Source organism: Pristiophorus japonicus, chromosome 14, assembly GCF_044704955.1.
Source record: "Pristiophorus japonicus isolate sPriJap1 chromosome 14, sPriJap1.hap1, whole genome shotgun sequence".
NCBI classification, from domain to species: domain Eukaryota; kingdom Metazoa; phylum Chordata; class Chondrichthyes; family Pristiophoridae; genus Pristiophorus; species Pristiophorus japonicus.
This window is the reverse complement of record NC_091990.1, coordinates 1,136,271-1,162,048: the sequence shown is the minus strand read 5'-3', so window position 1 is coordinate 1,162,048 and position 25,778 is coordinate 1,136,271. Positions and strand designations below refer to the sequence as shown.

Sequence of the window (25,778 nt, the reverse complement as noted above, 5' to 3'; positions counted from 1 at the left end):
TCACCCCCTGTGCTCGCTGCCCCGTGTCCTAACTCGCACCAAGTCCCACTCACCCATCACCCCCTGTGCTCACTGCTCCGTGTCCTAACTCGCATCAAGTCCCACTCACCCATCACCCCCGTGCTCGCTGACCTACATTGGCTCCCGGTTAAGCAACGCCGCAATTTCAAAATTCTCATCTTTGTTTTCAAATCCCTCCATGGCCCTCGCCCCTCCCTATCTCTGTAATCTCCTCCAGCTCCACAACCCCCCCGAGTTGTCTGCACGCCTCTAATTCCACCCTCCTGAGCATCCCTGATTATAATCGCTCAACCATCAGTGGCCGTGCCTTCTGTTGCCTGGGCCCCAAGCTCTGGAACTCCCTCCCTAAACCGCTCGACCTCTCTTTCCTCCTTCAAGACGCTCCTTAAAACCTACCTTTTCGACCAAGCTTTTGGTCACCTGCCCCAATGTCTCCTTATGTGGCTCGGTGTCAAACTTTTATCTCATAATACTCCTGTCAGGCACCTTGGAATGTTTCGCTACATTAAAGGCGCTATATAAATACAAGTTGTTGTTGTTGTTTAGCCGATTCACCCAATCGTTGCTCTGTGTTGGTTAGACATGTTTAAGAAAGAACGAACTTGTATATATATAGTACGTATAAGATTATGAGGGGGCTTGACAAGGTGGATGCAGAGAGGATGTTTCCACTGATGGGGGAGACTAGAACTAGAGGGCATGGTCTTAGAATAAGGTGCCGTCCATTTAAAACTGAGATGAGGAGAAATTTCTTCTGTGGATTGTAAATCTGTGGGATTCGCTGTCTCAGAGAGCTGTGGAAGCTGGGTCATTGAATAAATTTAAGACAGAAACAGACAGTTTCTTAACCGATAAGGGAATAAGGGGTTATGGGGAGCGGGCAGGGAAAGTGGAGCTGAGTCCATGATCAGATCAGCCATGATCTTATTAAATGGCGGAGCAGGCTCGAGGGGCCGTATGGCCTACTCCTGCTCCTATTTCTTATGTTCTTACGTTCTTATAATGTTTTTCATGTTCCAAAATGCTTTACAGCCCAGAAGTACTTTTGATGTGCAGTCAGTGTTGTAATGTAGACTAAAATGGCCAGAAAATCGGAGTTGGTGTTGGCTGGACGGGAATTGTTGGGACACTGGGAGAACTCCTGGTGCTTTTCTAAGAGTAGTGCCTTGGGGACCTTTTACATCCACCTGAAAGAGCAGGTTAATATTTCAAACAAAAGACAGCACTTCTGACTGTACTGCGCTTCCCTCGGTCCCTGCCTAGATGTTTGTGCTCAATTCTGTGGATCATAGAATTAGTGAAATTTACAGCACGGAAGGAGGCCATTCGGCCCATCGTGTCCACGCCGGCCGACCAAGAGCTACCCAGCCTAATCCCACTTTCCAGCTCTGGGTCCGTAGCCCTGTAGGTTACGGCACTTCAGGTGCACATCCAAGTACTTTTTTAATGTGGTGAGGGTTTCTGCCTCTACCACCCTTTCAGGCCGTGAGTTCCAGACCCCCACCACCCTCTGGGTGAAGAAATTTCCCCTCATATCTCCTCTCTATCTACCCCAATTACTTTAAATCATTGCCCCCTGGTTGTTGACCTCTCTGCCGAGGGAAATAGGTCCTTCCTATCCACTTTATCCAGGCCCCTCAATTTTATACACCTCAATCAGGCCTCCCCTCAGCCTCCTCTGTTCCTTTGCAGTGGGACTTGAACCCACAACTTTCTGACTCGGAGACGAGAGTGCTGCCCATTGAACTGCGGCAATCACCATGTTTAATGTGGAGATTAAGACTTCTGGGTTTCTTTCAGCTGCCTCCTTATGCATTTCAGTCTCATTCTCGGAGTGCGTGTGTCACTTCCTTTTCTTTCCTAACTGTAGCACTTTACACTTGCCTGCAGTAAATCTCATCTGCTGCCATTCTGACTACTTGAAGATTTTGTGTGATGCATGCTGTCATTTCTGAGCTGCCTCCTTCGATCCCACTGCCCCTCACAGTTTGGTATCATTGCGAATCGGGCCACCTTGCATTGCGTTTCTGGTCACGGATTTACCTGGCCCAGATGCAGCACGCTTGATGTACGTGTGTTTTTTCACAAACCGAGACACAGGCTTGCTGAGACACTTCAATCTGACAGCGGAAAGTAATAGTTTTGCGGAACAAATCAATTTTGATAAAGACAAGCCAACTTTGATTTATTCTTCAGCATTCAGGATCGGTGCAAATGCTGGGTCACTGTTAATTAAACCCATGAATGGGCACGGATATCTACCAGCAATGATAAACAATGTCATTAGCAGCTGAATGATTATCAGAATTCCTCGGGCTCTGGAATAGCATTGTGGGACTCAGCATACAAATGTTTTAATGCTTTCATCTGCCATTCCTCACTCTACTACTTTAGCAGCGGCATCAATAGCTTCAAAACAAATGGGTTAATCCCGCCAGAGAGCAATTTCAGGCCAGTGAACGATTGTATGCAAGCAATGGGGCCTTAAGGACTATATTTTATAACTGAAATATCCCCTGCAGAGATTGATTGGGTATGCTGTCAATCCTGCTGCACGATATATTCAGTATCGTTCTGCATGACCTTTTCCAGTGGAGACAAAGGTGGAGCAAAAATCAAATGTCTTTTCTTTAATTAGAATCACTTCATATCCGAAACATTTTAGCTGACGCAAATGCATCTATATTTTTGGAATGTGCATCAATTGTCCTTTACAGTTCAGAGCATCAGTCACCCCTGCTGTTTCTTTATAAAGCAGAATATCCTGTTCTGCAAATGTTATTGCAGGAAGGACTATTTAATTGTAATTTATTCCTTTTTCATTTATATAGCAACTTTCACGACCACTGGACATCCCAAAGTGCTTTACAGCCAATGAAGTTCTTTTTGAAGTGTTCTAATGTAGGAAACATAGCAGCCAATCTGTGCACAGCAAGCTCCCACACACAGCAATGTGATAATGACCAGATAATCTGTTTTAGTGATGGTGATTGAGGGATAAATATTGGCCCCAGGACACTGAGAATAACTCCCCTGCTCTTCTTCGAAATAGCAGCATGGGATCTTTTACATCCACCTGAGAGAGCAGACGTCTCCCTCTGACAGTGCAGCACTCCCTCAGCACTGCACTGGGAGTGTCAGCTGAGATGTATGTGCTCAAGTCCCTGGAGTAGGACTTGACCCCATAACCTTCTAACTCAGAGGCGAGGGTGCTGCCCACTGAGCCACGGCTGACGGTTTAGATTTTGTATTTAAAAAACCACAGAGTGCTAACTATTGAGTGCAGTGTGTCAGTGCTGTCCTCCCGGATTGTGGCTTTGAAGGATTAGGGTTAGCAGAAGCAGGACTGTTCAGGAAGGTGCAGGGTGTGTTGCATTCGTGTAGCTGCACCTGCTCTGTGTGCAGCACATGGTTTGCTGCGACCGAGCTTACTGTTGATGTGACTCCAGGTCAGCTGGCCCACTCACAGAAACGGTGCAGAGGATCTGTAAAATAGCCATGAATGGAAATGGTGACATCTCCCTTCGGTTACACAACAAAAGACTGCTTGTCTAATCTGAACGACACGCAACTCTGCTCTGGCAGGCAATAGCTGCTTCCGTCACAAGCGTGCTCTCTCTCTCCATCTCTTTTTTCCAGTTCCATCCCAACCCCTCCCCCAAACCGAACACTTGCTTTCTCCCAGGATTCCTGCATTTCAGGAAACAAAAGGCACAGTGACACACAGCCGAGCACAAACCACCCACTTGGTTACACAGCCCGTGACACTGGGGCAGCAACAATCTGTCAGCTCGAAGCACCACGCTTCACAACTCTCTCCAATTAAATCCACCGACACATTAACATGTGACCTGCCATGACCCGATACAGCACTGATCCAATTACAGCGTACAGACACGATAATATGAAAAGCTTGCTTCTCATATTATTCCCAGAATTTATGATAGATCTTTGACTCCACTGGAAATTTTACTGCCTCCAGTACTGGACTGAAAGCTCATAAAATAACTCAGTGCCTGAATTTGGCTTCAAAAAGTGTATTTTAAGAAGAAAGAAAGACTTGGATTTATATAGCGCCTTTCACGACTACCGGACGTCTCAAAGAATTTTAAAGCCAATGAAGTACTTTTTGAAGTGTAGTCACTGTCGTAATGTGGGACACGCAGCGGCCAACTTGCGCACAGCAAGCTCCCGATATTGATTGAGGGATAAATATTTGCCAGGACATTGGGGCTACCTCCCCTGCTCTTCTTCGAAATAGTGCCAGAGAATCTTTTACGTCCGCCTGAGAGAAGGGCCTCGGTTTAACGTCTCATCTGAACGGCACCTCCGACAGTGCAGCACTCCCTCAGCACTGCACTGGGAGTGTCAGCCTAGATTCTGGGGAATCTACGTTCTGAAGGATATGATAAAATAGTTCATGATAGATTTGCATCCAATAGTCAATGAGAGGGTGAGACTGGTGTGACGATATTTATCTGCTGTCAGGTATTGCACCTCCAGACATACAAAGAGCAGCCGTAGCCAGAGCCATGGACAAGCTAATGATCCTTGCCATCCATAGTTCCACAGTGCCAGCCGTGCCTCAGGGGGCAGCACACTTGCCTCTGAGTCAGAAGGTTGTGGGTTCAAGTCCCACTTCAGGGACTTGAGCACAAAAATCTAGGCTGACACTCCCAGAGCAGTGCTGAGGGAGTGCTGCACTGTTGGAGGTGCCGTCTTTCGGATGGGATGTTAAACCGAGGCCCTGTCTGCTCCCTCAGGTGGACGTAAAAGATCCCATGGCACTATTTTGAAGAAGAGCAGGGGAGTATCCCCGGTGTCCTGGCCAATATTTATCCCTCCATCAACATCACGGAAAAAACAGATGATCCAGTCATTATCACATTGCTGTGCGGGAGCTTGCTGTGCGCAACATGGCTGCCGTGTTTCCCACATTACAACAGTGACTACACTCCGAAATAATTCGTTGGATGTAAAGTGCTTTGAGAAGTCCAGTGGTCGTGAAAGGCGCTATATAAATGCAAGTCTTTCTTTCTATTTCCAGCACGCAGCTGCTCAGAGTAGACTGAAGTCGCGATGTTGCATCCTGCATCAACTCTTTTGACTCCAGCGTGAAACACTGGAGAACTAACACCTGGAGAAGAAGCCACATTTTACAGAATCAGAAAATTATAGAACAGTACAGCACAGGAGGCCGCCATTCGGCCCATCGAGTCTGCGTCGGCTCTTTCAAAGAGCAACCCAGTCAGTCCCCCTCCCCCGCTCTTTCCCCATATCCCCGCAATTTGTTCTCCTTCAATTGATTACCCAACTCCCTTTTGGGGGCTACTATTGAGTCTGCCTCCACCACCCTCTCAGGCAACGCGTTCCAGATCCTAACCACTCGCTGCGTAAAAACGTTTTCCCTCATGTGGCCTCTGGTTCTTTTGCAAATCACCTTCAATCTGTGTCCTCTGGTTCTCGACCCTTCCACCAATGGGAACAGTCTCTCTCTCTATCTACTCTGTCCGGACCCCTCATGATTTTGAACACCTCGATCAAATCTCCTCTCAATCTTCTCTGCTCCAAGGAGAACAACCCCAGCTTCTCCAGTCTCTCCATGTCTATAACGGGGCGAAATTGTGATCGGAGGCTTCCTGCATACGAACGCCTCCCACCCAAAATATCTCCAAAAGTACCTGGTGGTCCCGGAGGAAGGTAGGATTCCGGTCGGAGGCCTGGTCACGCTGCGCAGCACATGGGGAGAGGTCTTTCAGGTATGTACAGACATGCTGGAGTCATGTGGGCCGGGACCACCAATCACTAGGCAGTATTCTCATTGATAAAAATGGGAGCTCTGTTTGTATGGGGTCCCATTACTATCAGAGAAAAAAAAAACCTAAAACACCGAAACACAGCACAATAAATTAAACACCTCACATATTTAAAACTAAATGAAATTAAATGTTTGTGGAAAAAAATATATATTTCTAGGATTTAAAAAAAAATTGTTTTAATAGTGTTAAAAATAAAAAATAGACAGGGATTTTAATATAAAAATGAGTGTTTAAATTTAATTTTTATATGTTTTAAAACTCTTATGCTGGTAAAAGTAAGCTATGCGCCTGCTTTTACCAGGCGTAAAAGTTTGAAGGACATTCGCTGGGTATGAGTTGGGCAAATAGCCCGATCTCTCCCGCGTGGATGTCCTCCTCCTGGGGATGCGGAGGATCTGTCTCAAGAAATCATGACGGATCGGAAAAGCCGGTTTTCGGCGCACACGCATCGCGCCCCGAGAACCGGCTTTTGCGAGGCCTCGTCGGGTCCGTGCACACTCCGTACGCACTCAGTGAGGCCGGGATTTTTGGCCCTACATCGTCTGGATGTCAAACCCAATGAGCATCGCCCATGGCGAGCCTCTGTGCCGTGGTCGATCTGGCAATGCATCCACCACTCACACACTGGTTCTGGCCGTTCACAGCTAACGGTGCAGGAGTGGGGCAACGCCGGCAGTAACTCCGTGATGCGACACAAACAATGGACCATCTGCTACGTTGCCTCCTCCTGTCTCGAGGCCTGTGACGCTGCTGACCTTGCTAATTACAATGACAATGACAAGGCAAGTGCAGCCATGTGGCAGGGAAGAGCATGCAGATACGACACGACAAATGAGAGAGCAATGAGAGGTCACCAGCTTCAGTGGCCCAGCAAAACCAAAGTTCGTATGTCAACAGATTGACGCTGACAATCTCAAAAAAGGGTGCAATGGAGCAACTGAAGTGGAAACACCCCTCTCGAGGAGCAGAGAATTTCACACTCGGACTGCTGGTGTACAAATGTTCTTCGAAACAGTGCCATGGGATCTTTTACATCCACCTGAGAGAGCAGACGGGGCCTCGGTTTAACGGCTCATCCGAAAGACGGCACCTCCAACAGTGCAGCACTCCCTCAGCCTAGATTTATGTGCTCAAGTTTCTGGAACGGGAATTGAACCCACAACCTTCTGACTCAGAGGTGAAAGAGAGAGTGCTACCCCACTGAGTCACGGCTGACCCTGGAGAAATGCATCAGTGGAGAATGACTGCGCAGAACAAGCTGGTCCATTGCTGTGACTCGATAATGCAAAATTCCCTTACCTGATACTTTACACAAGCTAAATGGTATGTTAAAGGCACATTAAATAACTATGGCTGAGACTAACAAAGCTTTTGCTGATTTGGCAAAATTAATGTTGCAGAAAATGTCATAAGTTTGCATTTTTAGCTGTTGAGCAAAAGCGGAGTGCCTGTTCTTTTGTGGGCAAGACTGTGGCCACTTCCCCGCCAAGCTCTCAGTGATCTGCAGCAGTTAGTGCATAGGGTCAGTGTCCTTCCGAACAACCAGATACCTGACTTATAAACACGGGATCAGGTCACATGTGTTGGAAACAAATGGGAATCAAACCCATCCTTTGACCCAATAGAGGCCTTTAAAATCATCAACCGTTTTGATCGAGTGGATACAGAGAGCATGTTTCCACTTGTGGGGAAGAGCATAACTAGAGGCCATCAATATAAAAAAACCCAATGGGGGATTCAGGAGAAACCTCTTTACCCAGAGAGTGGTGAAAATGTGGAACTCGCTGCCACAGGGAGGGGTTGAGGTGAATAGTATCGATGTATTTAAGGGGAGGCTGGACGAGCATATGGGGGAGAAGGGAATAGAGGGTTATGCTGATAGATTTAGATGAGGAAAGACGGGAGGAGGCTGGAGTGGAGCATAAACGCCGGCATGGACTGGTTGGGCCAAGTGGCCTATTTCTGGGCTGTGTATCCCGTGTAATCCTCCGGTATTCTTTACAAAGTGAGTGTGCTGAGAAATGTCAAGACTTTCATTGTATTCAACACATTTCTTGCCGGTTGTATTTCAAGGTGTCAGCTGTGGCTCACTGGGTTGACATGCAAGCCGTGATCCTGACCAACGGATCCGCCACAGACCCAATCCACGTCCGGACCGGGGTCAACCAGGGCTGCATCATCGCGCCAACCCTCTTCTCAATCTTCCTCGCTGCCATGCTCCACCTCACAGTCAACAAGCTCCCCGCTGGAGTGGAACTAAACTACAGAACCAGTGGGAACCTGTTCAACCTTCGTCACCTCCAGGCCAGGTCCTAGACCATCCTAACCTCCGTCGTCGAGCTACAGTACGCGGATGATGATTGCACCTGTACACATTCAGAGGCTGAACTCCAAGTCATCGTCAACGTCTTCACTGAGGCGTACGAAAGCATGGGCCTTACACTTAACATCCGTAAGACAAAGGTCCTCCATCAACCTGACCCCGCCACACAGCACTGCCTCCCGGTCATCAAGATCCACGGCGTGGCCCTGGACAACGTGGACCACTTTCCATACCTCGGGAGCCTAGTATCAGCAACGGCAGACATCAACAACAAGGTTCAACACCACCTCCAGTGCACCAGCGCAGCCTTTGGCCGCCTGAGGAAGGGCATGTTTGAAGACCAGGACCTCAAATCTGGCACCAAGCTCATGGTCTGTAGTGATACCTGCCCTCCTGTATGGTTCAGAGACGCGGAACATATACAGTAGATACCTTAAATCACTGGAGAAATACCACCAACAATGTCCCCGCAAGATTCTGAAAATCCCCTGGGAGGACAGATGCACCAACATTAGCGTCCTCGATCAGGCCAACATCCCCAGCATTGAAGCACTGACCACACTCGACCAGCTCCATTGGGCAGGCCACATTGTTCGCATGCCTGACACAAAACTCCCAAAGCAAGCACTCTACTCGGAACTCCTACATGGCAAGTGAGTCCCAGGTGAGCAGTGGAAATGTTTCAAGGACACCCTCAAAGCCTCCCTGATAAAGTGCAACATCCCCACCGACACCTGGGAGTCCCTGGCCAAAGACCGTCCTAAGTGGAGGAAGAGCATCCGGGAGGGCGCTGAGCACCTCGAGTCTCGTCGCCGAGAGCATGCAGAAAATAAGCGCAGGCAGCGGAAGGAGCGTGCAGCAAACCAGACTCCCCACCCTCCCTTTCCTTCAACCACTGTCTGTCCCACCTGTGACAGAGACTGCAATTCCCGTATTGGACTGTTCAGTCACCTGAGAACTCACTTTTAGAGTGGAAGCAAGTCTTCCTAGATTCCGAGGGACTGCCGATGATGACTGGATAGCACTCTCGTCTCCAAGTCAGAAGGTTGTGGGTTCAATTCTCACTCTAGAGACCAGTGCACGAAATGTAGACTGACACTCCCAGTGCAGTGCTGAGGGAGTGCTGCACTGTCAGAGGTTCCGTCTTTCAGATGCGATTTTAAAACGCGACCTCAACTGCCCTCTCAAGTGAACACAAAAGATGTATTTAGAGGCAGAACAGGAGAGTTGTCCTCAGCATTGGCCAATATTCATCCTTCAACCAGCATCAATAAAACAAATGATCAACTGGTCATTAGCACATTGGTGTGCACAAATTGGCTGCATTTCATTGGCTGTAAGCACTTTGGGATGTTCTGAGGGGAGATGAAAGGCGCTATATAAATGCAAGTCCTTTCTTCTTTACATAGTTTTAGTTCAAATTTTGGAGTGACAATTTGCTTTGCTGGTAGTGCAGCCACGTCCAGTCCAGGAATGCTGTCCAGTACTCACTGTTTATACTAGCACCGTGATATAGCGGATCTCACCAGTTGGAAGGCTCTATAAAGTGACCCCATGGATTTTGAAACAGATTTTTGCAGCAACTGAATTCGATAACTTATGTGTAGCACTGGCATTGGCAAGCGGTCCATTCTGACATGGTTTTGCCTATTCTATTATTGGCATAAATAATCATTATACACCATTGAAAAAGTATGAAACGTTTCCTAAGATTAAAAAAAAACCTCTAGGAACAATTTACTACCTGCCGGAGTGAGACTGCAGTTTCTGGGCCTCCAAAGTTGAATGTCATGTCAGGACCATAAATCACATCATTAGCTGTGTCAGCGTGGCTCAGTGGGCAGCACACTCAACTCCCAGTCAGAAGGTTGTGGGTTCAAGTCCCATTCCAGGGACTTGAGCACAAAAAAATCTGGACTGACACTCCAGTGCAGTGCTGAGGGAATGCTGCATTGTCAGAGGTGCCGTCTTTCAGATGAGACGTTAAACCGAAGCCCTGTCTGCTCTCTCAGGTGGATGTAAAAGATCCCACGGCACTATTTCGAAGAAGAGCAGGGGAGTTATCCCGGTGTCCTGGGGCCAATATTAATCCCTCAATCAACATCACTAAAACAGATTATCTGGTCATTATCACATTGCTGTGTGTGGGAGCTTGCTGTGCGCAAATTGGCTGCTGCATTTCCCACATTATAACAGTGACTACACTCCAAAAGTTCTTCATTGGCTGTAAAGATCATTGAGACGTCCTGTGGTTGTGAAAGGCGCTATATAAATGCAAGTCTGTCTTTTATTTATCCAGTAATTTGTGGGCTTATGCACAACTACTGAATTTCTCACAGGATTTTTGCACATTGCTTTACTCGGATCACAGCTCCTGGCATCCGGCCGGTGAAAATAAAAACTTATAAAAAGGATGGAGGGAATGGGGGAGTAAGAGATCGGAAAAAAGTAAATGGTAAAAGAAAAGCATCACCAAGCAAAGGGTCAGGAAAACCGCACGGGACCGATAAACAGAAGCGATATGAAGCTGAAGATTTAAAAGAATGACAGGAATGAATATATACAGATCAGTAGCAATATATTGGTTCTTTTTTCTTGATCTGCTTTCACTTCCGTAAAAATTAAACATACATGGGAAAAACCTCATGAAAATATAGACACGTCTCACTCGGAGATGGCAGCAGCGATAACAGGAATGTCAGAATAAAGCATATAATGGAGCATTTTCTTGGCGATGATGTGACTGTCACATACACATGCTCCCATTGTTAGTGTTAGAAAAACATTCAGATACCAGCCTCTCGCTCCAAGTACAGGAAAAGTCTATGTTCTCGATAACGCTAAAATCAGGATATGTTTGAAAAATGTATATATTACTGGTTTGGATTTCAGCACAGATGACAAATACTCTTCAATCTCGGATCACGGTAGAAGTGTAGCGGTCCGTTCCAACGGCAGCAAAACGTGCAAATCTTTGGGACTTTACAGAGATGGCTTTCAAAACGTCTTGGGTCAAAATTGTTGGGTAATAACATGATTGCAAAATTATAATCTGACTACAATTGGTCGGTAACTCAGGTACAATGTCAGCATTAATCCCAGGTTAGCTCTGCGCTGTTGGACTTTTGAGTTTTTAAAGTTTAGCAATCTGGAGAGCTCATGAATACAAGGATTTGATCGCGGATTCTGTGGGGACTGGACAGCGACAAGTTAAAAGCGGATTTACTCACCCCACGGACAGCTAGCAGTAAATGCCGATGTGCCCCAACACATTTCTGCCTTTCCCGCACAGTTTGGTGGCTGATTATTGGAGCTTTAGGTCAAAGTGGGCCATTGATAAAGTCCTGAACGTCCCCAGACATAAAACACTCCTTTCAATCTTCAAACCACACAGAGTGATCGGAGAATCCCCGCACTTGGAAGGAGGTTAGGAAGGAAGATGATGTATTGCTGATTGCGAGAGCATGATCCAATATGGTTAAAAAACAACCCTTGCACAAGATTCTGAGAAGTGTGAGGGATGCAGGGCTGGAACCAGGAAACAGCTGCCTTGTCGGCTCCTGCCGCTCAGCACATTCACAGCAGGAAGAGAAGGCTGGCCTTACACTGGGGTTGCTTGTTGAGTTTAACTGGCTCCGAGTCCCAATTGGACACGCAGGAAGACCTAAGCCCCAACACAATCTGCTCAGGGTCAGGGACACAAGGATGCCTGCAGCAGCCCCATTGTCTGTCGTGAAAGCAATTTCCTTATTGTAACAAATTATACAACCATTTGCATCCATGTAAGCTGAGGCGTCCAATTTCCTAACTGACCTGTTATTGTCCACACACTTGTGCATCAGCGATAAGTTTCCTTTGACACAGGGGGTCAATAACCAGGGGGCATGGAGTTAAAGTAATTGGGGGGCGGTTTAGAGGGGATTTGAGGGGAAATGTTTTCACCCAGAGGATGGTGGGGGTCAGGAACTCACTGCCTGAAAGGGTGGTAGAGGCAGAAACCCTCACCACATTTAAAAAGTACTTGGATGTTAATTTGAAGTGCTGTAACCTACAGGGCTACGGACCGAGAGCTGGAAAGTGGGATTAGGCTGGGTAGCTCTTTGTCGGCTGGCGCAGACACGATGGGCCGAATGGCCTCCTTCTGTGCTGCATTATGTCTCCAGACTACTGACAGGTTGACAATCATTTCTCACTGGATACAAACAAGCTTTTGCTCATCAAATTAATTCAGCCCAATGTTTGCAGATAATTGCTAATCACGTCTGAAATAAGGGATCTCCATCAGGATTAAAACATAAACCCAGCTAACCACAATGTGAAACTAACAGCGATTCCCTGCACCAATCGGGGAGGTGAGCCCAGTCCCAGTTTCCAGCGGAACTCAGTAAGTGCCTCCAATCCCGGAGCTTCAGGTTAATGCGCTTGGTTCAAGCTTACCGTACCACAACACGGATTATATTACAACTTGGCTTTGCTTCATGCCAAGGTAATGACTGATGTTCTTAAAAACCTCCACCAAATATGCAGCTTCCAGTGCATTACAGACTAATCACATAACCGGCAATGTGCAGGAGTTTCTTACATTTGCTCTTTAAGCACTCCTGGCTGGCCTCCCACATTCTACCCTGCACAAACGACAGATGATCCAAGACTCGGCTGACCCATGTCCTAACTCGCACCGTCCCGCTCACCCATCACCCCCTGTGCTCACTGACCCCGTGTCCAAACTCACACCCAGTCCCACTCACCCATCACCCCCTGTGCTCACTGACCCGTGTCCTAACTCGCACTGGGTCCCGCTCACCCATCACCCCCTGTGCTCACTGCCCCGTGTTCTAACTCGCACCAAGTCCCGCTCACCCATCACCCCCTGTGCTCACTGCCCCGTGTCCCAACTCACACCAAGTCCCACTCACCCATCACCCCCTGTGCTCACTGCCCCGTGTCCAAACTCACACCGAGTCCCGCTCACCCATCACCCCGTGCTCACTGCCCCGTGTCCTAACTCACACCCAGTCCCACTCACCCATCACCCCGTGCTCACTGCCCATGTCCTAACTCGCACCGTCCCGCTCACCCATCACCCCCTGTGCTCACTGCCCCGTGTCCAAACTCACACCGAGTCCCGCTCACCCATCACCCCGTGCTCACTGCCCCGTGTCCTAACTCACACCGTCCCACTCCCCCATCACCCCCTGTGCTCGCTGCTCCGTGTCCTAACTCGCACCGTCCCGCTCACCCATCACCCCCTGTGCTCACTGCCCCGTGTCCTAACTCACACCCAGTCCCGCTCACCCATCACCCCCTGTGCTCACTGCTCCGTGTCCTAACTCGCACCGTCCCGCTCACCCATCACACCCTGTGCTCACTGACCCCGTGTCCTAACTCACACCGAGTCCCACTCACCCATCACCCCCTGTGCTCACTGCCCCGTGTCCTAACTCACACCGAGTCCCGCTCACCCATCACCCCCTGTGCTCACTGCTCCGTGTCCTAACTCGCACCGTCCCGCTCACCCATCACCCTCTGTGCTCGCTGCCCGTGTCCTAACTCACAACGAGTCCCGCTCACCCATCCCCCGTGCTCGCTGACCTACATTGGCTTCCAGTTAAGCAAAGCCTCAACTTCAAAATTCTCATCCTTGTTTTCAAATCCCTCCATGGCCCTCGCCCCTCCCTATCTCTGTAATCTCCTCCAGCCCCACAACCCCCCGAGATGTCTGCGCTCCTCTAATTCTGCCCTCTTGACCATCCCTGATTATAATCGCTCCACCATCGGTGGCCGTGCCTTCTGTTGCCTGGGCCCGAAGCTCTGGAACTCCTTCCCTAAACCTCTCCGCCTCTCTACCTCTCTTTCCTCCTTCAAGACGCTTCTCAAAACTTACCTCTTTGACCAAGCTTTTGGTCACCTGCCCTAATTTCTACCCATGTAGCTCGGTGTCAAATTTTTATCTCATAATACTCCTGTAAAGCGCCTTGGGATGTTTCACAATGTTTATGGCACTATATAAATACAAGTTGTTGTTGTATCTTTCACTATCTGTTAAAACTGTAATGTGCTGTCGGTGGTGAGATATTTTGCATTTAAAAGGGATGTCGTAACAAAATTATATTTTGTCATGAGTTGAATAGCCTGCATTGAGGTCATCCTGTAGGACAGATACAAAAACAAAATACCGTGGATGCTGGAATCTGGAATAAAAACATAAAATGCTGGAAATCTCAGCGGGTCAGGCAGTGTCTGCGGAGAGGAAGCAGAGTTAATGTTTCAGGTCGATGACCCTTCGTCAGAACTGAAGAGTTTTCGGAAAGAACAGATTGTTAATCAGCACTGAAAGGGAGGGGGGAAGGAAGAACAAAAGGGAAGGTCTGTGATAGGGTGGAAGGCAGGAGAGATTAGAGAGACAAAAGGGATGATGGGCGAATTGAAATGGTAATGGGACAAGTTAGAAAAAGGTGTGTCTGGATAGGGTGTGAATGGCGGGATAATTACCAGCTGCCATTGGAGACAGGGAGAAATAAATTACATATGATCCGGGGGGAGGGGAGAAGAAAGGGAGGCAAAGATGCCCAGGGTTACGGTCTGAAATTGCTGAACTCGATGTTGAGTCCAGGAGGCTGTAAAGTGCCTCAATGAAAGATGAGGTGCTGTTCCTCGAGCTTACGTTGAACTGTTGACCATAAATCTTCAATTATTTCCCCTTTACACTCTCACCCTGTGCTCGTGCTGCTTGTTGACATTGTCTGCAAATCTATTCCCTGCCTTTTTGAGGCTGAATTACTCAATTATATTTGGAAAAAAAATGTATTTTCATCAGGATTAAATTAATTTTTGGTCGTTGGCCATTTGGCCAATGCACGGCATTTTTGAAATAATACAAGCTGGCGTTTGCACTGCCTCTCCGCAGTGTTCAGACCCCCCGTGGTCTTCCCTGATGTCCCTTCATTTCAGTTATTTTATACCCTGTTGGTGATCCCACCTGTCTTTATTGCAATTTTATTCGGAGTGCTGTCCTCTCGGGCTCTTCCCAATCCTCAATAAACGTTTCCTTTTCTGGCCCAACTTTCACAACAGCAACAAAAATAAATGTTGAAGCCAATACAGTGAAATACTGCTGACTTCAGATTAATACCATGTTTCTTTTCTTTTGGGAGAGAATAGATCTTGTTTAACTGATTGACAGTTAAGGGGATTGACAGGGTAGATGCTGAGAGGTTGTTTCCCTTGGCTGGAGAGTCTAGAACCAGGGGTCACAGTATCAGGATAAGGGATCGGCCATTTAGGACTGAGATGAGGAATTTCTTCACTCAGAGGGTGGTGAATCTTTGGAATTCTCTGCCCCAGAGGGCTGTGGAGGCTGAGTCTCTGAATATATTCAAGGCTAAAATCGATAGATTTTTGGAGTCATGGGGAATCAAGGGATATGGGGATCGGGCGGGAAAGTGGAGTTGAGGTCGATGATCAGCCATGATCTTATTGAATGCGGAGCAGGCTCGAGGGGCCGAATGGCTGACTCCTGCTCCTAGTTCTTATGTTATGACGCCACCTAATTAGCTGCTGGTTTTTGGACCAATCTTTTTTTAATCATGTCTATTTTTTTTAAATGAACAGTAACAGTGATCATGTGACTCGAAGACTGACACTGCATATCTCATGAATCTCACCTTTTAATATTTTGAACTCTTTTTCTTTCTTCTGCCGTCTCCAAGTTCCACTGTAACGTGTGCCAAGGCCGACACAGAAAGGTGAACAAACAGGCTGCTCGGTTTTCTGCGGGGCCACTCTATAAATCATGGAGCAGAAGGCACGAGACATACCCCAGAGTGAATCACCTTCTGGCGATTGAGGAGGGGGTGGGGCGAGGGAGTAGAACCGGACCAAGGGATGATGCTTTTATAATGTGTGGTGGGGGCCTGGAACTCACTGCCTGAAAGGTGGTAGAGGCAGAAACCCTCATCACATTTAAACAGTGCTTGGATATGCACTTGAAGTGTCAGCTGTGGCTCAGTGGGTAGAACTCTTGCCTCTGAGTCAGACGGTTGTGGGTTCAACTCCCACTCCAGGAACTTGAGCATAAATAAATCTATTCCGACACTCCCAGTGCAGTGCTGAGGGAGTGCTGCACTGTCGGAGGTGTCGTCTTTCGGATGAGACGTTAAACCGAGGCCCCGTCTGCTCTCTCAGGTGGATGTAAAAGATCCCATGGCACTATTTTGAAGAGGAGCAGGGGAGTTATCCCCGGTGTCCTGGGGCCAATATTTATCCCTCAATCAACATAACTAAAACAGATTATCTGGTCATTATCACATTGCTGTTTGTGGGAGCCTGCTGTGCGCAAATTGGCTGCTGCGTTTCCCACATTAGAACAGTGACTACACTCCAAAAAGTACTTCATTGGCTGTAAAGCGCTTTGGGACATCCGGTGGTCGTGAAAAGCGCTATAGAAATGCAAGTCTTTTTCTGCGATAATGTGATAATGACGAGAGAATCTGTTATAGCGATGTGGATTGAGGGATAAATATTAGCCCAGGACACCGGGGAAAACTCCCCTCTTTCTTACATGATATAATCTCATGATAGACTTATTACACTAAGAATAAGGGGCAGCTCAGTTTAAAACAGAAATGAGGTGGAATTTGTTCTCTCCGAGGGTTGTAAATCTGTGGAATTCTCTGCCCTAGAGAGTTGTGGAGGCTGGGTCATTGAATATATTTAAGGCAGAGATAGACAGATTTTTTAACGATAAGGGAGTCAAGGGTTATGGGGAGCGGGCGGAGAAGTGGAACTGAGTCCATGATCAGATCAGCCATGATCGTATTGAATGGCGGAGCAGGCTCGAGGGGCCGAATGGCCGACTCCTGCTCCTATTTCTTATGTTCTTTCTTTCTACACATATCTTTACTTCCTGGGGGAAATGAAAAAGGTGACTGTATACAGAACTGTGGCTGTCTCACACTGTTAGACACAGGAATGCACGTCAACCTCAGCCACACCAAAATAGCCGCAGTTTCATGGTCAGCGTGCTGAGCGCTGTGCTCCGGAAATGCTCAGCAATGAACTGCAAGAGCAGCCGTGAGGGAACTGCCAGTAAGTGCAAACGACAGTCACATAATCACAGGGACAAAGATAGCAGCGATCTGCAATCGATCGGAAGCCATCTGTATCTCACCTGCCACTTCCATTCTTTGCAAAAAGGACACGTTTACATATCCTTATACGCCGAAGATTAGAAAGAAAGACTTGCATTTATATAGCGTCTTTCTCAACTACTGGACATCCCAAAGCGCTTTACAGCCAATAAAGTACTTTTTGAAGTGTACTCACTGTTGTAATGTAGGAAACGCGACAGCCAATTTGTGCACAGCAAGCTCCCACACACAGCAATGTGATAATGACCAGTTTATAATATTGTTGATTTGATACAAAATTCTTACAGGGCTTGACAGGGTAGATGCAGGGAGGATATTTCCCCCCGGGCTGGGGAGTCTAGAACCAGGGGTCACAGTCTCAGGATAAGGGGTCAGTCATTTAGGACTGAGATGAGGAGAAATTTCTTCACTCAGAGGGAGGTGAATCTTTGAATTCTCTGCCCCAGAAGGCTGTGGAGGCTGAAGAAAGGGATCAATAGATCGTTGGACTCTCGGAGAATCAAGGGATATGGGGATCGGGCGGCAAAGTGGAGTAGAGATCGAAGATCAGCCATGATCATACTGAATGGCGGAGCAGGCTCGAGGGGCCGAATGGCCGACTGCTGCTCCTGTTTCTCGTTGATAATCTGTTTTAGTAATGTTGATTGAGGGATAAATATTGGCCAGGACACTGGGGATAACTCCCCTCTTTCTTACATGATATAATCTCATGATAGATTTGTTAACACTGAGAATTTTGAGGTACTTCAAATGAAGTGACCAATCAAAATATTTCACACATGATTCAAAAAGCTTCCCGACTCTTGTAGTGAGCATAATTCGAAGCCAAACCTAATGGACACAAAACCACATTGAGGTCAGCCAACTCCAACTGAAATGATGCTGATTCTAAACCTGGGGTGAGGACGGGACCTGTGTACTGGACACAGCGCTCTGTCAGTAAAACCGTGTTCGTGGTAAATGTGCAGCAATTTCTCAATGCAAACATAGGCGCCGTGTGAAGATTATGGGCTAACGAGGCTTTGCAGCGACACACATCTTTTGTAAAAAAATCGCCCTCGGGGCAGAAAGCAAGTATGACAGAAATGCAGCTCCAAAGGCTGGCAATGCCTCTTGCTGGTAATTATTCAGATACCAAATGTTCTACATTACAGAGACAATGCCCTCTTTCCAACCGTTATTTCAAATCAGCTTCGAGTGGCCACCAACCATTGAGTCCTCACTAGACTGCTTCATAAAAACAGTATGGCCAGGTGACCACTGGCCTCAGAACCTTCACCGGAAGCTGCAAGATGAGGAGGTACTCGAGTCTCTACCTCCTCAAAGTGTATTTAGCTGAAGCCCCCCAGTATACTCACACGGCAACACAGCCCTGATTGGATCGATTGTCCTTTCTTAAATTTGATTTTGAAATACAAAGATATGCAGTTCTTCCGGCGATTATTTGAAACAGATTACGGGCATTTGCTCAGGTCAGAACCCAAGGAGTTACAACAACAACTTTATTTATTTAGCATCCCAAGGTGCTTCACAGGAGTGTTAGAAGACAAAAAAAATCTGGCACCGAGCCGCATAAAGAGAAACCAGGGCAGGTGACCAAAAGCTTGGACAAAGAGGGAGGTTTTAAGGAGCATCTTGAAGGAGGAAAGAGAGGCGGAGAGGTTTAGGGAGGGAGTTCCAGAGCTTGGGGCCCAGGCAACAGAAGGCACGGCCACCGATGGTGGAGCGATTATAATCAGGGATGCTCAGGAGGGCAGAATTAGAGGAGCGCAGACATCTCGGGGGGGGGTTGTGGGGCTAGAGGAGATTACAGAGATAGGGAGGGGTGAGGCCATGGGGGGATTTGTAAACAAGGATGGGAATTTTGAAATCGAGGTGTTACTTAACCGGGAGCCAATGTAGGTCTTCTGGAGAAGGGATTGAAGGTGGAGGGATCCTTTCAAAACGGATGTGTTGTTTGGCAAAATGGCCTTTTCCAGTGCTTGAAAATTCTTCTATTCTTACGCAGCCTTTCGACCATATTATTCTCTTCATTACAAAAAAAATGCCCCCTTAATTCTGGTCTCATGCACCACAATAACACAAGAAAAATCAAAACACAATGTCACGTTGTGCTGGAAACACAGGAGTTTGAATTTGCCAATGGATTACACCCAACTATATTTGAATTATAAAAAATTCTGTGTGAAATCTATCTCACAGGCAACAACAGGTTTTAACACTTCAGCACAGACTGCAAAGGACCAAATTGCGCACAGATTCAAATATTCTGCTTGATGCATTCGTGCAGACGCTGCGTGACTGATAAGCAAGCAGTTTCAATCTCCTCTCTTGCTTTTTATCAGCAGGAGGTCGGATAATATGTAGAACCCCACATTGCCTTTGATGTACAAACATTAAGGAATTAATATTAATTAAAGAATAAAGTCCTGTAAACCCACTGGATTGACCCTGGTAACCATCATGGTGGTCCATTTACCTGCCTGTTGGCTATTAATATGGTTAGAAATACCAACTGGTCTAGAATCGTGTTGGGGTGGTGTTAAAGAACAATGGCTGCTAAATTCAGGGGTGTAGCTCCGGCCATTTAGGCTGAAAAAATGGTGGCCAGCTTGCTTCCAGCACAGAACTCAGTGGCCGCCATTTTAGGCGAGGTGGTTAGCGCTGCCGTTGCTCGCGCTCACCGCCCACATGTAAATATGCAGATCGTGATGTCAATTGGCGCGCAACGCCTGAATTGACGCATGACTGTGATTTTGGACGTCGCCGCTCTGCATACCGCCCTTGCTAAACCGCGCACGGAAGAACGTGCGCGCAGCGGTTTTATGGAGACGTTGCCAGCGCTTCTTAAAGGGTCACACACATCTTTCAGGTAAGTTTAGATTTTTGTTTTGAACTTCTTTTAAAACTTTTTTAAAAAACATTTTATTGCAGTAGTGGCTTGATGTGATACATTTAAAAAGTTGTTAAAATGTGCAGGGAGTGCTGCTGGATGCTTGCAAGGCTTTGGATGTTAAAGGAAGGCCATCAGAGAAGACCACTTACTCCCAGTTCTGGGGTCTCTGGTTGCAGTCCCTCTTGGGCTGCAACATCACCTGGAGATGAAGCAGAGGGAACAAAAGGGGACAAGCTGCTCGCACAGGGAGGAAGAGGAAGCGGAAGAGGAGGGAGCAGATGGAAGGAGGGAGCGGAGGAAAGGAGGCAATCCAGACAGCCTCTTTCTAGCCGGGATATCTGGGATCGAATCATCCGTCTGTAGTACCAGTGAACACAACCCCAATTCCTCTTTCAACTTACGTCTCACACCTTACCTTCCGTCTGTACTGACCATCACAGCGTAATCTTGGCCATAATTCTGAAATAAAAGCCACCACAAAGCAAACTTTCCGATCCAACATTATCCATATTACATCCAATATTACGTCAAAAAAATCAACTCATCACCCTTGTGCATTCCCTTTGCGAGTGTCGTAAGTCTGCCTTTGCCTATCATAAGAACATAAGAAATAGGAGCAGGAGTCGGCCATTCGCCCCCTCGAGCCTGCTCCGCCATTCAATATGATTATGGCTGATCTGATCATGGACTCAACTCCACTTCCCTGCCCGCTCCCCATAACCCTTTACCCACTTATCGCTCAAAAATCTGTCTGTCTCCGCCTTACATATATTCAATGACCCAGCCTCCACAGCTCTCTGGGGCAGAGATTTCCTCTAAGAAATTTCTCCTCATCTCAGTTTTAACATTTTAAATGGGCGGCCCCTTATTCTGAGATTATGTCCACTAGTTGTAGTTTCCCCTATGAAGTATCCTCTCTGCCTCCACCTTGTCGAGCCCCTCATTATCTTATAAGTTTCAATAAGATCACCTCTCATTCTTCTGATCTCCAATGTGTATAGGCCTAACGTTGTTTCTATGTTTCTATATGTGTATATCCTAGTGATGTTACGCAGTGCTATCCCAGTGGCTGCTGGAAGGCTGCTGACGTTCAGTGGGAAACACTGCGGATGGCCTTGCTGGTTGACCTTGAGGAGCTGGTGGCTGGGAGTGTCAAATCAAGCGATGGGGTGTCGTCGTCTTCTCCCTCTTCTTGGTCAATGATTGGCGGGCAGGCTAGATTTCTTGGGTGCATGAAATGAGGAAGGCACAGGGTGGGGTTGTGGTGAGGGGAAGGCAGGAAAGCAAGGGCTCCTAACACCATGTGCATCTTGTGCATCAGAAGAGATTGTGGGATGAGGGGGAGGAGGATAAGGTACGAGGAAAGCAGCATCTTGTATTGTGTCAGCCCCGTGGCTGGCCAAGGGCTCAGTCATGGCCCTGCCAAGAATGGCCCCACCGTCTCCTCCAAGGGGGTGAGGTGAAGCTCGGATTGTGAGGTGTGCCTCATGTTTGGTAGAGGTTGTTGGTAGGTGAGTTATTGGGGGGTGGGGATCGTACATTGGGCAGTGTGTGAACCTAGAGGTGCAGTTGGTAGGAGATGGCTTTTTAAGATGCATTCATTGGCCTTGACCACTAGTCTGAGGCCATGAAATCTCTTTGGGCACTGGAGCCAGATCCTGGGGGCAACACTGCCGGCTGGCAGTGTCCCACATCCTTCTTTCTGGAGGGCCTCCTGGCCCCCTTGTGGGCAGAGGAGCTCTCTCGGAGTATTAATCCCCAACACAAAGCTGGAGTGCTCCGTGCAAGATCCTCGGTACCCTTTCCTTGGCCTGTTTAGCCATTTGTGTTTGTGCTGAAGCATTTTTACCAGTTCTTATGTGCAGAAGGCAGTTCACCTTTAAGAGCTGCAGACTGCCTAGCTTGGAATGATCTTTTTTTCAGAAGGCAGTTCACCTTAAAGGGCCAGAGACTGCCATGAAAGCTAACAGCTGAGCTTGAAGAAAATGCAGAGTTACATCCAGCAACGCAACCCTGAGCCTCCTGCTGAGCGTTAAAATCATTTCAATTAGCAGGCAGATTGATGAGCTGCCTGTGTCTCCACACGGGCCTGAGCGAATATCGCCTTGAGGTGCCCCCACCCATTTTCAGGCCTTACTAAATTTCCCGGCAAATAATTGGTAAATAGATGGATTGTCGGGCTTCAAGTTGCAGTTACAGGTTAAACTCTGCAATTTGCTTCACAGAACATCACATATCCTTACACTTTGCACGTTACAAACCACAAACTCTGTTCCCCAGCCACCGACTCCATCCCTCTCCCCAGCGTCTGTCTGAGGCCGAATCAGACTGTTCACAACCTTGGTGCCTTATCTGATCCTTAAGTGAGCTAATGACCACATATCCGCAGCATAATGAAGACCGCCTATTTCCTCCTCCGTAACATCACCCATCTCCACCCTTGCCACAGCTCATCTGCTGCTGAAGCCCTCATCCATGCCTTTGTTACCTCCAGACTTGATTATACCAACGCACTCCTGGCTGGCCTCCCACATTCTATGCTATGTAAACTAGAGGTCATCCAAAACACGGCTGCCCATGTCCTAACTTGCACCAAGTCCTGCTCACTCATCACCCCCTGTCCTAACTCGCACCAAGTCCCGCTCACCCATCACCCCCTGTGCTCGCTGCCCCGTGTCCTAACTCACACCAAGTCTCGCTCACCCATCACCCCCTGTGCTCACTGACCCAGTGTCCTAACTCACACCAAGTCCCGCTCACCCATCACCCCCTGTGCTCACTGACCCCATGTCCGAACTCGCACCAAGTCCCGCTCACCCATCACCCCCTGTGCTCGCTGACCTACATGGGCTTCCGGTTAACCAATGCCCCTCAACTTTAAAATTCTCATCTTTGTTTAAAAATCCCTCCAGGGCCCCTCGCCCCTCCCCATCTCTAACTCCTCCAGCCCCACAACCCCTCGAGATATCTGCACTCCACTAATTCTGCCCTCTTGATTATAATCGCTCAACCATTGATGGCCGTGCCTTCAGCTGACGAGGCTTTATCCTGGAACTCCCTCCCTAAACCTCTCAGCCTCTCTTTGTTCCCTTAAGACGTTTAAAAACTACCTCTGTGACCAAGCTTTTGGTCGTCCTAATTTCTCCTTATGTGGCTCGGTGTCAAATTTTTTGTCTTGAACACTCCTGTGATGCGACTTGGAACGTTTTACTACATTAAAGGCGCTATATAGACACAAGTTGTTTTTGTTATTGTCAGCCTCAAGTGCATGGACTGTCCCGACATAGAAACATAGAAAATAGGTGGAGTAGGCCATTCGGCCCTTCTAGCCTGCACCACCATTCAATGAGTTCATGGCTGAACAAGCAACTTCAGTACCCCATTCCTGCTTTCTCACCATACCCCTTGATCCCCCTAGTAGTAAGGACTACATCTAACTCCTTTTTGAATATATTTAGTGAATTGGCCTCAACAACTTTCTGTGGTAGAGAATTCCACAGGTTCCTGAAGAAGTTCCTCCTCATCTCGGTCCTAAATGGCTTACCCCTTATTCTTAGACTGTGACCCCTGGTTCTGGACTTCCCCAACATTGGGAACATTCTTCCTGCATCTAACCTGTCTAAACCCATCAGAATTTTAAACATTTCTATGAGGTCCCCTCTCATTCATCTGAACTCCAGTGAATACAAGCCCAGTTGATCCAGTCTTTCTTGATAGGTCAGTCCCGCCATCCCGGGAATCAGTCTGGTGAACCTTCGCTGCACTCCCTCAATAGCAAGAATGTCCTTCCTCAGGTTAGGAGACCAAAACTGTACACAATACTCCAGGTGTGGCCTCACCAATGCCCTGAACAACTGTAGTAATACCTCCCTGCCCCTGTACTCAAATCCCCTCGCTATGAAGGCCAACATGCCATTTGCTTTCTTAACCGCCTGCTGTACCTGCATGCCAACCTTCAATGACTGATGTACCATGACACCCAGGTCACTTTGCACCTCCCCTTTTCCTAATCTGTCACCATTCAGATAATAGTCTGTCTCTCTGTTTTTACCACCAAAGTGGATAACCTCACATTTATCCACATTATACTTCATCTGCCATGCATTTGCCCACTCACCTAACCTATCCAAGTCGCTCTGCAGCCTCACAGCATCCTCCTCGCAGCTCACACTGCCACCTAACTTAGTGTCATCTGCAAATTTGTAGATACTACATTTAATCCCCTCGTCTAAATCATTAATGTACAGTGTAAACAGCTGTGGCCCCAGCACAGAACCTTGCGGTACCCCACTAGCCTGCCATTCTGAAAAGTACCCATTTACTCCTAATCTTTGCTTCCTGTCTGACAACCAGTTCTCAATCCATGTCAGCACACTATCCCCAATCCCATGTGCTTTTACTTTGCACATTAATCTTTTGTGTGGGACCTTGTCGAAAGCCTTCTGAAAGTCCAAATATACCACATCAACTGGTTCTCCCTTGTCCACTCTACTGGAAACATCCTCAAAAAATTCTAGAAGATTTGTCAAGCATGATTTCTCTTTCACAAATCCATGTTGACTTGGACCTATCATGTCACCTCTTTCCAAATGCGTTGCTATGACATCCTTAATAATTGATTCCATCATCTTACCCACTACCAATGTCAGGCTTACCGGTCTATAATTCCCTGTTTTCTCTCTCCCTCCTTTTTTAAAAAGTGGGGTTACATTGGCTACCCTCCACTCCATAGGAACTGATCCAGAGTCAATGGAATGTTGGAAAATGACTGTCAATGCATCCACTATTTCCAAGGCCACCTCCTTAAGTACTCTGGGATGCAGTCCATCAGGCCCTGGGGATTTATCAGCCTTCAATCCCATTAATTTCCCCAACACAATTTCCCGACTAATAAGGATTTCCCTCAGTTCTTCCTCCTTACTAGACCCTCTGACCCCTCTTATATCCGGAAGATTGTTTGTGTCCTCCTTAGTGAATACCGAACCAAAGTACTTGTTCAATTGGTCCGCCATTTCTTTGTTCCCCGTTATGACTTCCCCTGATTCTGACTGCAGGGGACCTAAGTTTGTCTTTACTAACCTTTTTCTCTTTACATATCTATAGAAACTTTTGCAGTCCGTCTTAATGTTCCCTGCAAGCTTCTTTTCGTACTCCATTTTCCCTGCCCTAATCAAACCCTTTGTCCTCCTCTGCTGAGTTCTAAATGTCTCCCAGTCTCCATGATGACGGTTGACAGAATATTCTTTGAACGTGAGTGAATGTGACACTGCCATTCAGGCAGGCCTCCTGCCTTGTTGCGGGTCTGCCTTACATGGGATTCCCTGTATATTGACGAGGATAGCTTCATAACTAGAACCAACGGGGCCCCTGCATGGTCTGGGAGCCTCGGGATGGATTTATGTCAGTTGTGTCTGCACTGATGGGCAGGCTAAACTGAGACAGCTGCACTGACATCTCGGCTTTGTTAGCTTGAGAGAAAGACTTGCATTTCTATAGCGACCACCGGACATCCCAAAGCGCTTTATAGACAATGAAGTACTTTTGAAGTGTAGTCACTGTTGTAATGTGGG

General features: G+C 47.5%; 1 protein-coding gene across 5 annotated transcripts in view; it reads right to left on the bottom strand.

The window, feature by feature from the left end:
* The window catches only part of LOC139279671 (tyrosine-protein kinase Fyn-like), a 351,315-nt gene that overhangs the window by 110,532 nt on the left and 215,005 nt on the right, over nucleotides 1-25,778 (bottom strand). For 3 of the 5 annotated variants that reach the window (XM_070898780.1, XM_070898775.1, XM_070898776.1), the window contains exon 1: nucleotides 11,394-11,611. The exons of the other annotated variants lie outside the window; for them this stretch is intronic. In XM_070898780.1, coding sequence (XP_070754881.1) covers nucleotides 11,394-11,436 — 43 coding nt within the window. In that variant the 5' untranslated portion in view covers nucleotides 11,437-11,611. Of the gene's footprint in view, nucleotides 1-11,393; nucleotides 11,612-25,778 lie in introns of those variants that run through there. 5 annotated transcript variants of the gene reach the window in all.